At 34.0% G+C, this 22,044-nt stretch overlaps 3 protein-coding genes across 3 annotated transcripts; all 3 read right to left on the bottom strand.

Moving 5' to 3' along the window:
• Positions 1-4,460: 4,460 nt before the first annotated feature.
• LOC126497799 (olfactory receptor 10AG1-like) lies at positions 4,461-5,441 on the bottom strand. The gene has a single exon (XM_050135971.1). It carries the CDS (start codon positions 5,439-5,441, stop codon positions 4,461-4,463), a length of 981 nt encoding a protein of 326 aa, XP_049991928.1.
• Positions 5,442-14,252: 8,811 nt separating this feature from the next.
• LOC126497685 (olfactory receptor 10AG1-like) lies at positions 14,253-15,197 on the bottom strand. The gene has a single exon (XM_050135863.1). It carries the CDS (start codon positions 15,195-15,197, stop codon positions 14,253-14,255), a length of 945 nt encoding a protein of 314 aa, XP_049991820.1.
• Positions 15,198-20,662: 5,465 nt separating this feature from the next.
• On the bottom strand, positions 20,663-21,607 carry LOC126497623 (olfactory receptor 10AG1-like). The gene has a single exon (XM_050135760.1). The coding sequence runs from the start codon at positions 21,605-21,607 to the stop codon at positions 20,663-20,665; it is 945 nt and encodes a 314-aa protein (XP_049991717.1).
• Positions 21,608-22,044: the final 437 nt, after the last annotated feature.

Genomic DNA, 22,044 nt, shown 5'->3' with positions numbered 1-22,044 from the left:
GAAACCATGAAATTCTTAGATGTTAATATTGTAATATCAAATAATGTAATATCTCAATATGAGTAATGCATCCAGAAGCATACTAAGCTGGTAAATTAAATCAATTCAAATATAGGAAACAAAAGTAGAATAGAATAAGTAAATTCAGAAATCATTTTATTGCCAAAATATATAAACTGAAATAGAAAATATGCTAATATGTCCCAAATAATTTTAGATACTTTTCTCACTGATGTTAATTCTTAATAATCATGCTCTTTTTATAACTTCAAGTCACATGTACAATTCAGTGTTGTTTCTCCAATATTTTGATCATTTATCTATATAGTTAGTTAGATTTTATTATATATGAATTCTGGTTTTTATATTTGTAAAATAGATAATTACATGGGGCACAGACTATCATTACTCCATAAGTAGCTAAATAATAATCAACTACTACTAGAATCACTAAAGATTGTATTTAAGATGATAATGTGTTTATTGATTTTAGCAATATTTTCTGCTATATTAACTTTCATATTTAAAAGGATTGTATATTTTGCCTTCAAAAGACATGGTAATATCATCTTAAAGCCAACACAAAAAACAACAGAGAAACATTTACTTTGACATGTATCCAAAGTAGAACCATGTAAAACATATCTCACCTTTTACATAGGCATGAGACAGACAATGATAAATAAATTTGTTTTTCTAAGTTTCAGTATGAATTTATTTAAAAAAGAGTTTAATCAATTTCTAACACATATTTCACAGTGTGCTGTTTAAGTATGATACAGTCTCTGCTCTGGGAATAAATTCCTTCCCAAGTCACTTTTTAATTGGTGGGAATATGTTTCCCTGTGAATCAAGGAGCCTAACATCGCAAAACAAAATAAGAAAAAGAACTATTTGAATAAGCTACTATTTTCTACAGTTTAAATATTATGTTTTTCTATTTGTGATTATGAATACCAGGAATAGAGGTGAATTACTACAAAGTGAGCAGTTGGAAAGTTGAGGCAGGAGAACTGTGAGTTGAAGCCACCTAAGGCTTTATAGTAAGGCTTTGTTTCTTAGTAAGTAAATTAATCAATAGATCACTTGATAGAATTTTTTTCACTTCTCAGAAGAGAAATATAAATAATGAAATCCCAGAAATTGATAACTATTTCATTTATTTAATTGTATTAATCCTTTGGGAGGTTAAGTCCTGTCTGTAGTCTGGACTGACTGGTGCTCCTATGTAGATTCATAAGGCCTCAGCATTGTGATGATCTGCCTGCTTCTGCCTCCCATTCCTTAGATTAGTGGCAAACAGAAAAACACTCTACTATACACACATTTTGTATAATAATATTAAGAAATAGTGACAAAATTCTGGATTTATAATGCAGTCTTTAGATAACAGTAAATGCACAAGAGGTCCTTAATCATTTGCCACACTGAAATCCTCAACATTTCTCCCAGTTCTGAACTGTCATCCATCACCTTCACTTTATTGGTCCAAAAACGATAGGAAGGAAGGAAACCTCACTTTTCTCCCTTTAGTGTGTAAACTGGGGAAGTGATACAGACTTTTCCAGGGATAATTTCTCGTCTAAAAGGTAGATTCATAATGGCAGCAGTGAAAGTGAACATAGGAAGTGTCATTTCTTTCTTAATTTATTAATCAGCAATTGGGCTGATTAATAAATGTCCCAACCCAGAATTTTACATGCTTCCCTACTAAGGTCTCTTAAGGCAGATTGTGAAGTACTATTATTGATTTCTGTAGAGTCTTCAGATGCCCTATCAGAACACACATATAGTGGAGGAGAATACTAAAACAACACATACGATCTTTTATTATTAATTCAGGCATAACATTTTAGAATAGAAAAATAAAAAGAAGTACTTTAGAATCACAAACATTCAACATGTCCCTTGCACTATTTGATATCTGGTTACAGTTTTGGGGAATAATTCCACTGTAACTATAACCATTAAAATGTTTATGTAATACCAAATAGTTATTGTTAAAATGTATATTCAATCCACTACATAATGATGACAAGAATCTTTATTTTTTTTTAAAAAGTTTTACTTTATTTGTGTATACAAGTGCGTGTATGCGATGTCTTGGAGGACACTTGAGCACCTGGAGCTGCAGATACATATGAGTGTATGCTTAAAACATCTATCATTTTGAAGGGAACATCAGCCTGATGAGAACCACTCATAAATTTTCAGTCTTTCAGAAGCAGAGACTAATGCCAGATACTTCTGTTGGTGCAACCCCCTGGTGCTTGTCAGTCAGTACTCTGTGGATAACTGACATCGCTGGAGTTTTTTCCATCATATAAGTATTTGAACTTTATTTATTTATTTATTTATTTATTTATTTATTTATTTATTAAATATTTCTGTCTCTTCCCCACCTCCGCCTCCCCTCCCCCTCCCCCTCCCCTAATCAAGTCCCCCTCCCTCGTCAGCCCAAAGAGCAATCAGGGTTCCCTGCCCTGTGGGAAGTCCAAGGACCACCCACCTCCGTCCAGGTCTCGTAAGGTGAGCATCCAAACAGCCTAGGCTCCCACAAAGCCAATACATGCAATAGGATCAAAAACCCATTGCCATTGTTCTTGATGTCTCAGTAGTCCTCATTGTCCGCTATGTTCAGTGAGACCTGTTTTAACCCAGGCTTTTTCAGACCCAGGTCAGCTGGCCTTGGTGAGTTCCCGATAGAACATCCCCATTGTCTCAGTGTGTGGGTGCCCCCCTCGCAGTCCTGAGTTCCTTGCTCGTGCTATCTCTCCTTCTGCTCCTGATTTGGACCTTGAGAAATTAGACTGTAAAAGGCTAATCAACCCAATTATGAAATGGGGCACTGAGCTGAACAGAGATCTCTCAACAGAAGAAGTTCAAACGGCCAAAAGACACCTAAGGTCATGCTCAAATTCCTTAGCGATCAGGGAAATGCAAATCAAGACAACTTTAAGATACCATCTTATACCTGTCAGAATGGCTAAAATCAAAAACACCAATGAACTTTTTTCTTGTGGAAACCATCCTTACTTCTGCCCAAACGTTTTCTAGCATGACAAGAACATTGAAGTCACCTCCAAGAAGAGCAAACATGTTTTTATCCAGTACCATGTGGAAATCATACAAATAACTTTATATTACCTGAACAAGTTGTGCACATATATATAATATATTATATGTATATGGCATGTGTAATGTGTAACAGTAAAAGAAACAGGTGACAAATTTTAATAATAATAATATATAGGAATGGCTGAGAGAAAGCAAAGAAATAATTTAAATATATTATTATTTAAAAAAAATATATTTGAAAAGAATTTATTACTCATACCTTCATTTACAGTGAATTTGAATTTGCTATTTCCATTTATTAAAACCATAATTATCAAAAAATCCATCAAGGGGTTATTACAACTCTAAATATTTAAGCAACAAGCACCAGGTCACCCAAGTTCATAAAATGAACACTGTTATAGCTACAATCAGATAATGGCCTTCACACAACAAGATTGGTGACTTCAGTTTTCTATTCTTGACAAGATACAGATCTCTTAGATAAAACCTATACTGGGAAGTTCTGGAGTTAAATGAAATCATAAACTAAGGAGAACTAAGGATAAGAAGGCCAACATCTCTCCAAACATAGAAGAAAATATCTTCTTCATAGCACTTTATAGAACATTTTCTAAAATGATGTGTGTGTGTTTGTATGTGTGTGTGTGTGCATGTAGGCATGTATGCATATGTATGAGTGTGTCTCTCTCTCTCTCTGTGTGTGTGTGTGTGTGTGTGTGTGTGTACAGGAACATATATAACCTATCACTTCATAATAGATCATAAGACAGCTTGAAATTGTAGATTCCAGACTGGCCTGAAGAGTCTTTCATACTAGAAACTTAGAAACCAAAATGATACTAATTTTACTATGTTATTTTAAAAATCATTGTAACTAAATGCATATATAAATTTGAGTAGTTAGTATTTCAGAGTATGATTAACAATAAAGCTATTTATATTAGATATTCTTTTGAGAAAGATAGTCCACAATAAATATAATTTTAAAATGAAGTTTTTTAAAAATTTGATTAGATAAGTAAGTAATTTGTTTTTATAAGACAGGGTTTCTCTGTGTAGCTTTGGAGTATGTCTAGAACTCAGATTGTAGAACCTGCTGGTCCTTCCCTCACAGGTATCTGCCTGCCTTTCCCTCAGAAATTCTGAGATTAAAAGCATGCAACACCATTGCTTGATTTAATATGAAGTACTTTAAGTTTGCAAATATACACATAAGTTAGCATATGCTTAAACAGATAAATGTCTCTCAATATCACAAAGAAATTTCAGTTTGTATTAATCACTAGTGCAGAAACAGACAAGATACATAAAGATAGTTATCTCAGCAAACTTAATAACAAACACATAAAAGCCAAATCTGCAATACATATTAGCACATATTATATTTTAGCAAATTGTCTGTAAAGGAATTTTCTCAATGCTGTTTTGACATCCTTGTTTCTTAGACTGTATATAATGGGATTAAACATGGGAGTCACAAGAGTATAGAAAAGAGAAAGCACTTTGTCAGTTCCACCCGAATGACTAGTATTGGATCTAAAATATGTAATCATACCTGATCCAAAAAATAACATCACAACTGCAAGATGAGATGAACAGGTGGAGAAGGCTTTGGCCTGACTGGTGGCTGACGGCAACTTCAGCACTGTGGAGATGATTTTACCATAGGAAAAAATTATTAGCAGGAATGGAACCAACACAAATATCCCAGCACCTAGGAAAACCATCATCTCATTCACAAAGATGTCCCCACAGGCCAGGTGAAGTATGGGGGGTATGTCACAGAAGAAGTGGTTGATTTGGTTGGAACCACAGAATGAAAGAGAAAAAATCTGTGATGTCTGCCCTATCTGTGCTGGAATTCCACTGACCCAGGAGCCAATCACCAGATGAGAACACAGTCTCTGGTTCATGACCAGAGGATAGTGCAGAGGTTTGCAGATGGCCACATAACGGTCATAGGCCATCACAGCCAGGAAGAAGCACTCTGCAGCCCCCAGGATAAGAGTGCAGCACATTTGCGCAGCACAGGCAATGAAAGAGATGGTTCTTTGCTGGGTCCCAAGGTTGTAGACCATTCTGGGGAGAGTAATGGTTACATAACATATCTCTAAAAAGGAAAAGTTGCCAAGGAAAAAATACATGGGTGTCTGAAGGGCAGAGTCCAGTCTTGTGATGAGCACAATGGTGCCGTTGCCCAGTAGGATAAAGAAATACATGACAACCAGCAGTCCAAACAGAAACCACTGGAGATGAGGAACATCTGAGAATCCCAGAAGAACAAATTCCTTCAGGTTGGTTAGATTTTCTCCTTGTGGTTTTTGATGGCGGTTCATCTGTGAAGTAGATTCAGTCAGCATGGCTGTTTACTTTCCCATTAGGGAAAAAAAGGCTTTTATCTAAATATAAATTCACCCAGATTGATCTTTATTATCTGATCAATACTGTCTACCGTAAAGGAACTTTTACTCATAATTATAGTTTTAGCATATTATAACCTTTTCATTATTGCTGTATATTAAAATTTCTTTAAAACTTAATGTTAGACTGCCTAGGTTCATAGTTCAGGGTATACTAAACTATGATCTAAACATAGCAGAGACCTCAACATCATTGGGAGATACTTCTGATAAATACACTAACAGATTCATTTGCGTTGTTATTGATAGCGATAGTTATATATCCTGAGAAGTGGGCTGGAGTATAAGCTGAGCAGTTAAAAACACTGGTTTTTCCTTATAACTACTCTGGTTTGATTACCTGAACCAAGTTAGCACCTCAAAACTCTCTGTAACTCCAGTTTAGGCTGAATGATTTGAGATGTATATAACCTAGCAAAGAATTTATACATAAAATGTGGAACTAAAAAACATTAGAAAGAAAACGGTTTTTTATTCTTATGAATTTTTTTATTTCTAAAACAAAATATCATTGATATTTTCATAATATAACTTTTAAAATATTTACTATAAATATAAAATAAAATTGTTTTATGTATGTCTCTCTTAGGGTTTGAATTGTTGTCTAGGTTCTCTGAGATTGTGATTTGTGGACTGGCTTTTTTGCTTTATGTTATAAAACCATTTATAAGTGAGTACATGTGATAATTGTCTTTCTGTTTCCTCTCAAACCACATTGTATCTTCAATAGACAGCCACTGGGAAAAGAAAAATTAGTTTTCTCCAATGCAGAACTCAGGGCATACAAGCAACTCTTAATACCAAACCTCATGCCCAACAGTGCATGGGCAACACAAAACAAATCCAGTGATATTTTGGGAGGTTATTTGCTTTTTAATGGTTTGTCTGTCCTTTTCTTTTTTCTTTTTCTTTTTTGTGGAAACCTTACAAATCTTTAAATGTATTTTGGATTCTGGTTTGTAAGTAGTGATTTTAGAAGATTTCATTCACTTAATTCTGCTTATAACACGTATCTTAGCAGGATGACGGTAGGACTGCAGCAGAGGAAAGTCGGCGCTAAGTGAGTCTGGAGTACACGGAGCAAAGTCATGGACTGTCTGGTTAAACTCTCTGTATACCATCACAATTTTAAAGATCTCCAAGCAAAATATTCAGATACACATTTTAAAATTCACTTTATAGAAGGATTTATAGTGATCCTAAAATCTGGTAAACTTTAATAATATTTTATGATTTCTCCTCATAGTAAACTTCCTTCACCAGACTTTAATTTCATTTTTAGCTTTTCTGTTTCTTGTAGGTGAGATAATAAAACCCTCCTTGATCAGTTTTATTTGTAAGAGTAGAAAATATTGCTTATTAACTCAAAGAGACTATTTTCTATTTTTCTCTACTTATATAAACATCTAGATATTTTATATTAGTGAACTATTATATTCCAGGAATTCATCACACTACTTACTTAAACTTCATTGATGATCTTATTTATTTAGCTTGCTGAAAATAATTTTTATTCAAATATTCTTGTTTGAGAGTTAGGTCTTTTGTACGGTCAAAGAGAATATTTTCATGCAGCTACAAAGGGGTCATCATTTATTGTAGGTGCTAATTTTCTACTTTTACAATGGCAAAGAAGACATTTCCTAGGAAATTCCATCTGAGATGATCTCTGACTGCAAAACTATGATTTGGACATTGTCTAGACTAAAGCTGTAGTAGCAGAATCATCAGTATATAATATGTGTTGTAGCTGAAATTTTATTCCACTTTTCTCTATTGTGTAACATATATTACACAATATATAACAACATTTGGCCACAATACATTGAGCTATCCAATGACATAAGAGTTATAAAACTCTTAGGATTATTGTGTGACTCACATAAGTTATTATAGACAAAAAATAAAAACCACTTGACATAGACATGTCATTCTTTATTCTACAAATATTATTTATACTACTTTTCAAATACCACATTTAATTCTTCTACATTTTTAATTGTTTTATTCCAAATATTTTAATAACAATCCCATCAAAAAAGACAGTCTTTGACTCTCTGCTTTTGTTTGAATATTTTTTTTTGAAATGAGTGTCATTTCCCTACAATAATAAGATTTTAATGAAACCTTTAAAGTGTGTCTGACGGTGATACAGTCATGGGTCTGTTTATACCTTTTGCCTTTCTTTCACTTCTGTTTAATAGGTTTCCATTATCAGGATTCCACATGAGGGCCTTTTGTGGTTTTCTTTATGCTTTGGTATGAACTTTGACTGATCCTAAATAAGGTAAGAGGAAAATAATTCACTTCTTCAGTCATCTATATTTTTTATTTGATTGTTCTCAGCTCCATCTGATGCTCATTATGCAGTTCAGCTTTGAATTAAACAGATTCTGTTTAAAGGAAATTCTCATTCTCAAGTATAAGAAGCTGATAATACAGAGAAAAAGAACAATAAACTATTCCCATACCATGGTTTCAAGTGGCAATGTTTAATATGGCTACTCCTAACAAATATTTCCTGACCTACTTACACTACAATTTAAAGTTATATAATACTAAATCTAGTTACTAAATTACATTTTGGATATTGCTGTGTCTTGTGTCTTCTGCTCTCAAGGAGATTAAGCTATAAATAGGTGGAATTTACTCAGTGACCTCTACTAAAATAATATTTATTGTTTTAGCAAATGTTTAATTTATAATAAGATTGCAGTAATAAAATTGAATCCAGGGTATTTCTTTTATAAGTCTCTTTTGTCTGAATAAATGCAAAGACTTAAAAGAATTTGTAACAGTAATCTCAGTCATTCACAGGTCAGAAGATTCATAAACATTTCAGAGTGCATTTGCTAAGTATACATATTATAATTACTTTAAAGACTTTAACTACATTGAAGCTAAAATACTTTTATTATTTTATAAAATACTGATTTTCATGATTTCATTATGATTATCAAATAAAATCAATTAGTCTTTGGATTTCTCAAATTTATAAATCTACTTTATAAGTTAATAAACTTCCTATAAAAATATGATTAAGACCTAAAAAAGAAACATGCATTTTTGTTGTTAATTTTTTAAAATGCATTGCTTCAAAATAAAGTTTCCTATATAAGCTTTATATGTTTATCAAAGTTATCAATGGTGCAAAGTTCTCTTTTTCTGATATGGTTCAACACCTGTGCTTAGTATAACAATTACAATATGAATTGTATTTATTTGATAAAATGCATTAAGTTTAAATTATTTTTTAAAATATACACAAATTTTGAAATAAATCATATTGAACTACAATGAATATCAGAGTAAGATAAGTAATGCTTACCTTCTTATGGACATTAATTTTGACTTTTTATCACCATGATTTCGTTATCTCATTTATATCAAGTGGAAACACTTGTGTCATTAAAGCTTTAGAGTTTCCTGTAAAGAAAGTCTGTTTCTGACAACCATAAAGTTCTCCTTGAATAAAAGCAGCTCTATCCCCATGAGAATTCTCTTTATGGATCTAAATTTACACACCAGAGGACCTCTTTGGTGTTTGATTATTTGCTAGTTTTATTTTCTTCCTAGATAATGCTTAATCCAATTTGACATGTAAATTGGGCACCCACTGGAATTAAAAGTATGGTGTGGTTTGTTTCCTAGATATGGACAGTTATTGAGCAACACTGTGAAAAATGATACAAAATTGTCATCTAGATAATAATTACCTAATTTTGTAAAATGTATGGCTGTGATATTGTCTAGTATGAGGATACTATGTACAGCCGTAATTGACAGTAAACTGCTTGTAAGCATGTATTTTGTCTCCAGCCAGTATACTATAATAGGTTCTGTGCCCTGGTATGCACAGGGTTGCCTGTGTGATAGTTTTAACAAAGAAAATGTACTTTAATAGGACTAATGAGAATCTATATGAAGTCAAGTTGCATTAATAGAAAATCCTTGTGAAAGGAGTCCATATATACTAAACTTCAGGCCTTAAAGTGACAATTGCTCCTAATATTTAGAAACTTTAGGAATCTTCAATGAATGAGACAAGAATATGGTGTAAATATATTGCGAAAAACTGAATAAAAGTTATTTTAAAGAATATATTCACTGGAGATGAATTTGTTAGGTCTCTACAACACATATACATGCTATTCACCAAATAGTGACTTTTAATAATTTTGATGGTCCTTGGAAAATCATTCTTGATCAGATTGTCTCTTATTGTACTATGAGAGCAAACGATATTTGGTAAAATTCATTACTCGTTGAGAAGACACTAAAACAGTCATAGAAAGGTAGGAGGAGCTAGTAATGGTACTTCATGCAGGACCTACTGTGGCAGAGCTCAGGATGAAATTGTATTACCAACCAGGAATAAATGTTTTAGGTACACATTCAAAAGTTAGTGAATGTGAAGGGATTCCTAAGCCCTCAGATGAATGAACAGAGAGACATTTTTGAGGTAGAGAATATAATATTTTAGCCGGGCGGTGGTGGCGGACGCCTTTAATCCCTGCACTCGGGAGGCAGAGGCAGGCGGATCTCTGGGAGTTCGAGGCCAGCCTGGTCTACAAGAGCTAGTGCCAGGACAGGCTCCAAAACCACAGAGAAACCCTGTCTTGAAAAAACAAAAAAAAAAAAAAAAGAGAGAGAGAGAATATAATATCTTGCAAAATTGGGTTGACGAGGGAGGGGGACTTAATTGGGGGAGGGGGAGGGAAAGGGGAGGCGGCGGTGGGGAAGAGACAGAAATCTTTAATTAATTAATAAATAAATAAATTAATAAAAAATTAAAAAAAATGCTAAGACAAATTCTCAAACTGTGGATATTAAAACAAAATGATTTAGACAACTGAATAACCTTTGAGGAAAGAAATTGTTATTAATTATTCAAACTATAAAAAATTGATGTTAATTTATTTATGGTCTTAGGATGTAAAATCGTGAACTCATCTAACATTTATTTCTGAACAATTGCTAATTTATTCATATCTAAATTTTTCAATTAAAGATAAATATTAATAAAAGATGTTTTCCTACTTATATGGAAATAAAGTGATATCATGTATAGTGTCTGTAATTCATCCTGAAGGCCAATAAAGTCTTCTGCTTCAATGTTTCTTGCCAACCCTTTGGCTAATCTCTATTCCCACCGCTTATGCCCCTCATCCTACTATGAATGCCTATGCTTGACTTCCCGCATCATTCTACTTAGGTTTTCCGTATTTTGTGTCTTGCTTATATCACACAAGTCAACATCCCTCACATTTTCTATGTGGTCACAAATGAGAAGACTTTCTTCCAGGTAATAGCTTCATTCTCCCTGCCACAGCGTTACGCTATCTGTGTAGTTGCTATTGGTCATTAGATTCCTGAAACACTTTGGCTATTATGGATTTTGCTGACATGGAAACAGCTGCTCAGGCATTTGCTCAGAGCACTTCTTGGATTTCTGTAGGAGACACAACTTGTTGCAAAATGATATATGTGATAAAACATGATATTCTAATGTTCATGATTTGAGAAACTCACATATATCTTTATATAATAGACTTTGTAATTGATATTTCTGTCACAAATACTCAAAAAATAATTTCCCTCAGATTCTATCAATTATCTTTCATTTTAGTTATTTTAAATTAGAAAATATTAACGTGTATGATATTTTTATTTGGGTTTCCTTAGTGAATAAGTATTGAAGAATTTTTCATCTGTCTATCAGGCATCTTAATGTCCTAGAAACATCTACTCATATATATTTTATTAGGTTATTTGTGTTTTTAATACAGAGTTTCTGGATATCATTTATGTTTATGATGGTTTTCACACATTTGACCCTTTAAAGTCAAAGCTGTTGGTCAGCTTTGTGTATTGTTTTATCTGTACTCGGTGAGAACCATGCTGGAAGCACTTGTCTCTCTGAGGGAAATTATGGATGTCATTAGAGCTGCCTGTGGGAAGCTGTCACACATAATCATGTGAACCCTCAGTGATCCTCAATAGTCTCATCCTATTGGAGGAAGGAGTGAGGTCACAGTTTTTCCAAAGACTGTTGGTTAGTTCAATAACAATGGTGTCTATCCTAATAATCTATTTCTTAATAAGTTTGTCTAATCAAAAATGGTAACTTAAATCAGTTTACCTGCTTATTTTTATTTGCCTGTTTGTGAGTTGCACTTCTTTTTTTTCTAGTTTAAATAGTAGGATAATTAATTAGGATGCTTGTGTTATGATTTATAAACAAGCACATGTTTGCCATTTGACAAGTAACAGTTTTCCTCACATATTTCATGAAAAAGACTTCAAAAAGTTTACAATATGTTCTAGGAAAACAGTTTTAGTTCATTGTTCATCATTTGATCTATTTTGAACTTTAATGAACTATCCACTGATGTCGCATAAAGGCAATATATTTCAGATGAAATTAGACATTTATTTATCAAATTCTAATGTTTTTATATTAATAAATGGGTTTAAGAAGTTCCCACCTGTTTCCAATGACCCTGAAGTACCTCAGGATATCTATAAATGTTGAGCAACAGAACATCAAAGCCTAAAACATTATGACTTTGAGGTATGTATGTGTGTTCTAGTGTGTGTGTGTGTGTGTGTGTGTGTGTGTGTGTGTGTGTGTATGTGTGCATGCCTCTATGTAAATTCATTGACAGGGCCCATAGGTATGGATTCATTCTATCTTGACTAAAGGTCAGAGAGTTGGAACTTCTGTTACTTCAAGGTTGTTGTCAACAGGAGTGGCTAATATCCAGCCCTGGTATTTCAGGCATTAGGAAGTAGACAGGTTTCTTTCTTTCTTTCTTTCTTTCTTTCTTTCTTTCTTTCTTTCTTTCTTTCTTTCTTTCTTTCTTTCTTTCTTTTATTGAGAAAAGGAAAAAAAAAGTTTCCGCCTCCTCCCAGCCTCCCATTTCCCTCCCCTCCTCCCTTCTCCCCCTCCCCCCACTCCTCTCCCCCTCCCTCTCCAGTCCAAAGAGCAGTCATGGTTCCCTGCCCTGTGGAAAGTCCAAGGTCTTCCCCCCTCCGTCCATGTCTAGGAAGGTGAACGTCCAAACTGGCTAGGCTCCCACCAAGCCAGAACATGAAGTAGGATCAAAACCCTGTGCCATTTTCCTTGGCTTCTCATCAGCCCTCATTGTTCGCCATGTTCAGAGAGTCCGGTTTTGTGGGGCTGATCTATTGGGAGCTCACCAAGGCCAGCTGGACTGTGACTGAAAAAGTAGACAGGTTTCTACCTTAAGTAAAAAGCTAAGGGCCCAACTAGGTTCCTACTCTCTTAGGGAGATAATTATGGATTCCAAGCAGGGACTGGTTTGCCTACAGAATGTTTTGGTCTAGGCTGTGAGTGTTACTTGTCTTATTCTGGCAACAGAATGTTTAACTGAGAATGTAGCCTGTAATTCTTCAGCCAGTCTGTTCATTTCCTTGTATCATGTTAATGCATTTTTTTTTACTATTCCTATCCTTTGGGGTTGTGATATTTAACCAAATGGATATTAAATGTGGGCATCTTTCAATATATACTGGATGTCCCTCCCAATGTTATCCTCTGTGTCTGTCTCTTATTTCTCCTCTATCTTTGTTCCTTTTGCCTAATAATTTTAATCCTCATGCTCCTACCCTGGAATGTATGGGCCCGCGGTAGCTAGAAGACTGGCAGAAGTCACCCCAAAATTGTGACTTACGACCATACGTGAATGTGCTTATATGTGCTTGCATATGTGAGCTGTTGAATCATGCTTATCTTAGTGCATGACTGTCTTCTCACTGAGGCTAGAGGAGAATGTTTAGTGTCCTTCTGTATAGCTCTCCATACTCTTTTCTCCTTTTATATAACTGGAAATAGACTGACCACAAACAAGGTTCAGACGTGCTCTTATCTGTTCCCCACAGTACAGGAATATCTATGACCCTCCCATATATTTAACTAGGTGACGGGTATTGAAACTCAGGATATATATTGCAAAGAAAGCTCTTTTACCCAGTAAGCCATGTTAGCACATGCCTTTTACTACTCTCCTTTATTCTTCACATACTAGATTTCAGGGTTTCTTACTGTGAACTTCATTGAAAACCATGGTTATTAAAATGTCAGAAAGTTGGATAGAACTTTTAGAAGTTAAATATGAAAAATATATCATCAAGATCTTCGTGCACTGTCCAAAAGCACATGGGAACAAAAAATAGCTTTTATAATAGAGATTAATGAATTCTCTATATATTCTTAATAGACTGAAAAGTTATTTCATGTGTAAGATGTGGCATATCCAGAGGTTGTCAGAGCTCTTAGACACAGAATACTAATAGTAAATATCTATTTAATTCATACAACAATTTATTTAACACATATTGTTATTAAAGACTATTGGTAAGTCTGTTGAAAGCTGAATGAGAAAATATCAAAACATTGGATAATGATATATTAAATTAGGTATATAATCTTTCTGTTCAGTTATAACATATTTCTAAAACATGTATTGTGTTCAAAATTTTACAATAGAATATGTAATTTACATTGTACATTCACATTAAAATACCATGTTCTTTTTATATTTTGTTAAATGTTGACAGATTAATATGTAGAAGATAGTTCAAAATAGAATATAAATCAAACTATTATTCAAAATGACAAAGGCACTTCTGAGAAATAAAGTATTTTGAAGAAATGAATAAAATTTAACCAATTTCTTAAGTAATTATGTAAGAAGCAATTAAACATTTATTCCAAAGCTCTTGGTTCTATTTTATAAGTAACAGTTTTCTCATTGCAGCAATCACATCCTTGTTCCTGAGGCTGTATATCAGGGGGTTGAACATGGGAGTCACAATGGTGTAGAATAGAGAGAGTAGTTTGTCAATTCCTGGAGAATGAGTGGACTTCGGTCTCAAGTAGGTAACAGTAGCGGATCCAAAAAATAAAAACACCACAAGCAAATGAGAAGAACAAGTGGAGAAGGCTTTTGCCCTTCCAGTGGCTGTTGGCAACCTCAGAATAGTGGCAATGATTTTGGTATAAGAGGCAAGGATCAATATAAAAGGGACAGCAACAAAGAGCATAGCCACTAAGTAGACAGAAAGCTCATTCACTGAAGTGTCTCCACAGGCCAGCTTGAGAATGGGAGGTAAGTCACAGAAGAAGTGGTTGATTTGATTAGAATTGCAAAAATGCAGGGAAAATATCTGACAGGTTTGTCCTATTTGGACTGGGATGCCACCGAGCCAAGAGCCTGCAGCCAGCTGAGTGCATTTTGTTGGGTTCATGATGAGTTGATAGCTCAGAGGATTGCAGATAGCCACATAGCGGTCATAGGACATCACAGCCAGGAGAAAGCATTCTGTGGCTCCAAGCATAAGGAAGAAACACATTTGTGTGGCACAGCTCAGCACAGAAATGCTTCTCTCTTGAGTACCAATGTTAAACAAAATCCTCGGCAGAGTTACTGATACATAACAGATTTCCAGGGAAGAAAAATTTGCCAGAAAAAAATACATGGGCTTCTGTAGTGCAGGATCAATTCTAGTAATCACAATTATGAAGCTGTTTCCAATCAAGATAATCAAGTACATTATGGAGAACATGCCAAAGAGAAACCCTTGAAGGTTTGGAAGGTCAGAGAATCCCAGGAGGAGAAACTGTGTCACAGTAGAAGCATTGTGCTCTTCCCTGATTTCTGTGTATTTCATCTATGGAGATGATTTAAGGAAAAACACAAAATATTTCCTTGCCCATGGATTCTTTTTGTCACTTTTAAAGCTATGGTAACACAATTCTAAACTTACCACTTTCCATGAAGAATAAGTATGATTTGTATATGCTCCAAAGTTTTAAAGAAGATTAGTTTTTTTGTTTTTGTTTTTGTTTTTTTTTTTTTTGCTTGAAGTCATATAAAATAGTCATGTATTTTTGTTCTGTTATTTTGTTGGGTTTGGATGGTAAGCCATGATATGTTAATTTTGTTCTCTTAGCTGAAAATGCAGTTTCTGCTTATATTTATTTTAATAATCAATATGTTTTCTGATTATAAATTTCTACTGATATTACTGTTGTATGATCAGTATTTCAAGAGCCATTTTAATATATGATTAAATATACTTAAAGTAATTTTCAGCAATAGTTCCATTTCTGGATCATTTTAATCTGAAATTAGTTAATTGCAACAGCAATATTAGATGATGTGGCCCTTGTTACTATTTTGAGTTTTTGGTTTAGTATAAGATATTTGAAATTGGAAGTCATAAATGTTAGTCACATTTTCATATTTACATGACATTCAAATAGAAACTCAAGATGTAGTGAAGACTGTCAGATCATTTTCTTATCCAGAAAATGTGAGAGTTTGAGTAGTCTCACTAGTGTCTTTGGTACAGAAGTAGGTCTAAGTAGATCGTACACTCCTCTACTGTGTATAACTCTACAGCAGGAAAGCAGCATTACAGCAACTCGTCCTGAGCATTTTCTAGTTAATCCCATCCTCCCAAAGATGCTGGCCTTGTCTAGAAACTCTGTTCTACTCAACTGCTTTATTGAATAGACTTGTGTGGAAACAGACATGATCACCTTGGCATGTTCTTCTCCATCATGTTCTTTTGTTATTCTCTATCTCTAGACCACTAATTATTAAATTTTATTTTATTCTTAAAATATCTATGAATTATTTGAAATTTGATAACCTTTAAATTTTCTTCTAAATGATATCAATAAAACCACTGCCTTATTTGAGGTTAATATACTCCTGTGCCAAACATTTCCCTTTCCTTCACATTCCTCTAATTTTCAAGACTCTACTCTGATTAGTGTATTTGTCTTCATTAGCTTGAAGATATGGTTTTCTCCATAGTTTCCTTGACTCTGTAGTTACCAGATGCAAGTATATGAATTAGTGGTTTTTACTCTTACAGGATCTCTCAATTATGTCATTCTTTTCAATATTCATTGACCTGATTGACATATTTTTATTTATCTAAAAACAAAGGGACAACACTTTTCTGGCAACAGAAAAGTGACTGACCTCAACCCATGATTTAAGGAATATGAATGACTGATATTCAAGAATTCACACTCAAAATATTGATGCCAAATGAAAATGAGGCACCTCAGTAGCTTTTAAGATGATCAAATGTTAAAAATATTTTTTGCACTTTTAATTTTCATATGGAATATAAAATACCACAAAATAAGTATTCCTTAATAAAATAAAATTCTAAAAACTTTCAACAAAATATAGAGACTTCAATAATAATTTAATATTATATTCCGAAAATACTGTAAGTGAATGTATGCAATGAATGGGAACTGCCAGTAAAGCCTAGCATTAATAAACTATGATTCCAAGGATAAAACTACAGTCTGAGGCTATATTTTAAATATAAATTATGAATTATTTAAACTTCTTTTCTTGTATTAAATTCACTGTATTAGTAGTTATAGAGACAACTAAAAAAGAAAATAAAAAAGTTTGTTTAAATTATTTTATCATAGATTTATAAGCATTATGTATGCTATATTTGCTTGGATAATAGATACATCTTAGATGTATCTCAAAAAACTTTATCACGAAAGAATAAAAATGTACCAATACAAAAGTCCCGATGTAATAGATTTTGAAATTAGGATCTACTAGTGTTTTCAAAGTATTAAAAAAGAGTTAGAAAGGGTTTTACTTCTTCCATAGCTGCAGAAAATCTTTTCATTAATTTTGTTCTGTTTTCTGATTTGGTGAGGGAACATATTTTCATTTTTAAACTTTCTATAGTTTTATTCTCATTACGGTAATGACTATTTAGAACCACATATGAAAAAGATGTTGGAACTACACTAATCCACCCAAATAGCACTTAGCTGGTTTCCACTCATAGTGCAGTTGAAGCCCTGGACTTATTTTGGGCAAGCACTTGGCAATCGTAATATTCCCTGAGTTCCCAGTGTCTGTAAGACTTGTTATCTAGAATCTTTGCAATTATTACGATTGTTTTACTCTTGAACACTTTCAGGAAACACAGTTAATACTCGAGAAAAGAAAACCCCTCGCATTTTGTAAATGTAAACACTTTTGTTTTATCCAATTATTTTATGCATATTTATCCGTCATCTTCTTCGAAAGACTGATTGCCTTCCCTACGGTTACTCTACTGTTACACAGGCTATAAACATCTCTGATCAAATTTATAAAAAAGGAGATAAAGGTTGGAAAGGCAGGTACAATAATACAAATTCAGAAAGGATTTTCTTAGCAGAAATCACTAAAGACACATGAAAATTTAATAATAATATAATATTTTCATGTTAACTTACAGGATTTAATTATTAAGTCCTAGAAAACTTTGTAGTTGTTTGTAGATATATTTTAATGGTGCTTATTATTGATCATTTTAGAATGTACAATTATTTTATGAACTATGATCTCTTACTAATTCATATTAAATAAATAAATATATAAACTGCCTAAATAAAAGTTTCATAAAAGATAAATAATAACTTTAATTGGATAAAATAGACTAACATACTGATATAAATGAGCACATAAGATGCTGTCTGTAGTGATAATTTTGACATATTGCCTTTTATACTAAAGCATATTTTATATTTTGTTCTTTGATTAGTATCATAAAATGTTAGAAAAGCTAAAAATGCAAAACAACATTTGAAATAAAAAGCATTAAGATACAAAATTCTTTTAAATTACATTGCTCATTTCCCTGCCATTGTAATATTTAAAAAGGGAGACAAATTCCATGTATATTTGATATGAGCCAAATGTAGTTGTGCTTATGTTTGTAGAACTAAGTTAAATATGAATCTTACCTTTATTGGTTAGTAAAAGAAAATTATAGGTAAACCTGGGATTTAAAGCTTAAAAACTTCTTTGTGTTTAATGGCATAACACCTTCAAGCCTGTTTTGTATCGTGACGTACACAGTGCTGCTTAAATAAGAAATAATCTCTGTCTCTGGGGATACATACGTTCCCCATGCTACCTTCTAACAGAGGAAAACTTTTGTCTTTCCATTATAAGTGAAGCATAAACCGGGCGGTGGTGGCGCATGCCTGTAATCCCAGCACTCGCAGGCAGAGGCAGGCAGATCTATGTGAGTTCGAGACGAGCCTAGTCTACAAAGGGAGTTCCAGGACAGGCTCCAAAGCTACAAAGAAACCCTGTCTCGAAAAACCAAAAAAAAAAAAAACAAAAAAAAAGTGACACATAAAAATATATAAATGAAATGAGAAAAGTAAAATTAAGATTATTCCTTTTAGCACATTCTGCTTTGTTTTTCAGTTTTGTGATTATTAAGAAAAATGAATATTGCCAAACAGTGGATTTACATCTTTTTAATTGTAGCACTTGGGAGGCAGAAGCAGGTTGGTCTCAGAGTTCCAAGCCAGCCTGATCTGCAGACTAAGTTTCAGGGCAGAAAGGCTTCTAAACAGAGAAAACCTGTCTTAAAATCAACAACATCAACAATAACTGAATATTGAGAGAATCAGAAATTGCCATGGTATCTGTGAATGTGTTCTAATGTGGGGTAGTGCTTTATACTTGTGCCTGTAGAGCTCCATATATGGACCACTGTGTCAGTGACACCAAGGAAGAGTCAGAAGATAATTGATGGTGATATAGGCACAATGCATGCTAATGGTTTTTATTTTCATTCATACCTCCACAGTTATGAATGCTTTTATATAAGGTTCAGTCTTCTTTGCTAGTTTCCTATATTTTATATCTACACAGCAAATTTTTTAAAGTAAATAATTTGTCAATACATACTGTAAAACTTGCCAATAATCTCAGCATTCATTTTTAGTTTTTATTTATAGTTATATTTTAATGACATTTATTCTATGCATATGATCATTTACCATACAGAAGAAATCAACTCTAAACGAGCGAACACTGTACTTATACAGTCTGCCTAATGAGACCTTTATGACATGAAGATAAGCAAAATAAATTTCTTCGTATGTGTGAGGTTTTTACTCAGAATACCATCACTACAGAAACAAACTATAAAGGAAACCTTGGACTCTTATGTTGAAAATGAGCACTTAGGAACATTATTTAAAGTCAAATTAGGTAGACAAGTGCATGAAGGTTTTGTGCATATCTTTTATCCAGTGCCACTGTCTACTGTGTGTGCTTGCTTCTTGTAGATGTAATAATGACCATGATTCAAATGAACATGTAGAAGGAAAAGTTATATTTGACTGACAGCTCATCTAACAAATCATCCAGAAACAAATTAAGATAGGGAGTTAAGCAGGGACTTTGAGCCAGAAATTTCCACTAATAATTTACTTCCTGTGATTTGTTAACCTACTAATATAAAGCCCATGTCCAACCGCCTAAGGTAGCACTGCTAACAGCAGACTTGAAAATGCGCCACAGAAATATCCAGGGACCCCCACATTGGAGGGCATTTCTCACAATGTCCCCACATATCACATGACTGAAAGTAGTTGTGAGAAGTTGACAAGAAAATTGAGCTCCAAAGCTATATCTTTAAAAGAGCACATTCTAACTTAACACTAAATTGTAAAAGAGAATTACATAATTTGTGATGATATAACAGCGTCTCTGCTAGATGATTCAAGCCATTCCCTGTCTGCATTCTTCTTGGTGCTTGTAGTTGGAGATTAGAATTTTCAGGTCATTCTGTAGCCATTGCTTTGGCATTATAGTCTCTAAACTGCTGGCCTAGTAAGCCTGATTAATTGCTGTTCTGTTATAAAGCACTGTATGTTTAGAAGTTAATAATGGTTATTTGGTAGTAGATATAGAACTGTCCTTCAACATAAACAAATAAACTTTTATTTTGGAAACATTTGCCATTGAAAAAATAAAGCACCATGGCAGCCCATCATTTCATTCACAATGATGTCCATATAAAACAAGTGAAACAGCGGGAGAGGCAATGTCAATGGAAAAAAAAATGAATTAGTAGAAATCACAAACAGACCCACAAAACATCTGCAAATCTGCCCTGTGTAAATAAGAATTATACTAACCTAAGAACCCACCACAACTGGATCCATAGTTTAAACTCAGCAAAGAGCACTACAGAAGGCCATGTAGCCATAGCGATGAGAGAGTGTCCCAAGAACACAGGTAGTTAAACAAAGTACTTTAGACAAATTAGTGCAGACACCCATTCTGTTATTTTCTAAGTAACAGTTTTCTCAATGCAGCAATCACATCCTTGTTCCTGAGGCTGTATATCAGGGGGTTGAACATGGGAGTCACAATGGTGTAGAGCAGAGACAGCAGTTTGTCAGTTCCTGGAGAGTGAATAGACTTCGGTCTCAAGTAGGTAACAGTAGCGGATCCAAAAAATAAAAACACCACAAGCAAATGAGAAGAACAAGTGGAGAAGGCTTTTGCCCTTCCAGTGGCTGTTGGCAATCTCAGAATGGTGGCAATGATTTTGGTATAAGAGGCAAGGATCAGCATAAAAGGGACAGCAGCAAAGAGGATAGCCACTAAGTAGACAGACAGCTCATTAATAGAAGTGTCTCCACAGGCCAGCTTGAGAATGGGAGGTAAGTCACAGAAGAAGTGGTTGATTTGATTAGAACTGCAAAAATGAAGAGAGAATATCTGACAGGTTTGTCCTATTTGGACTGGGATGCCGCCGAGCCAGGAGCCTGCAGCCAGCTGAGTGCATTTTGTTGGGTTCATGACCAAGGGATAGTGCAGGGGATTGCAGATGGCCACATAGCGGTCATAAGACATCACAGCCAGCAGGAAACATTCAGTGGCCCCCAGTATTAGGAAGAAGCATGTTTGTGTGGCACAGGCCAGCTTGGAGATGTTTCTATTCTGAGTACCGATGTTGTACAGAATTCTAGGAAGAGTGACTGACACATAACAGATTTCCAGAGAAGAAAAGTTTGCCAGGAAAAAATACATGGGCTTCTGTAGTGCTGGATCAATTCTAGTGATTACAATTATGAAGCTGTTTCCAATTAGGATAATTAAGTAAACTATGGAGAACATTCCAAAGAGAAACCCTTGGAGGTTGGGGAGGTCAGAGAATCCCAGAAGGACGAATTGTCTGACTGTGGAGGCATTGTCCTCTGCACTGATCTCTGCATATTCCATGTTTGGAGATGACTCATTCGGAAGTGCAGATAATGTCACTGCCTAGCACATACGCTACATATATCACACTCCAAACTTCCTAATTTTCTAAAGAATAAAAAGATATACACATGTATCTTATATGTTTTCTCAAATGCTGAGGAAGTATACTTCTAAACAATTACCATATATAGAGAAATGTTCAGTACTTTTGTTTGTATATTTGTAGTGTTATCATTTTGTGCTTTCTTGGATTATTATGCACACAGCTTTAATTGTTTTCTCAATACTTTAAGTGAATATTTGGGTTAATATTGTTAAGTAATGATTAGTTTTCTTTAAATTATTGTTTTAATTTATTTCAATCTACTCCTCCATTTCTGTTCAGAAAAGTTCTATCTCCCATGGGTATGATTCTTTCTTACTATTGACATCTCTGCCAAATATTTTGTTTTATG

Source organism: Alexandromys fortis, unplaced genomic scaffold, assembly GCF_014885135.2.
Source record: "Alexandromys fortis isolate MF-2015 unplaced genomic scaffold, M_Fortis_MF-2015_v1.1 scaffold_23, whole genome shotgun sequence".
NCBI classification, from domain to species: domain Eukaryota; kingdom Metazoa; phylum Chordata; class Mammalia; order Rodentia; family Cricetidae; genus Alexandromys; species Alexandromys fortis.
The sequence above is the reverse complement of the archived record's forward strand: the minus strand, read 5'-3'. Positions and strand labels throughout refer to the sequence as shown.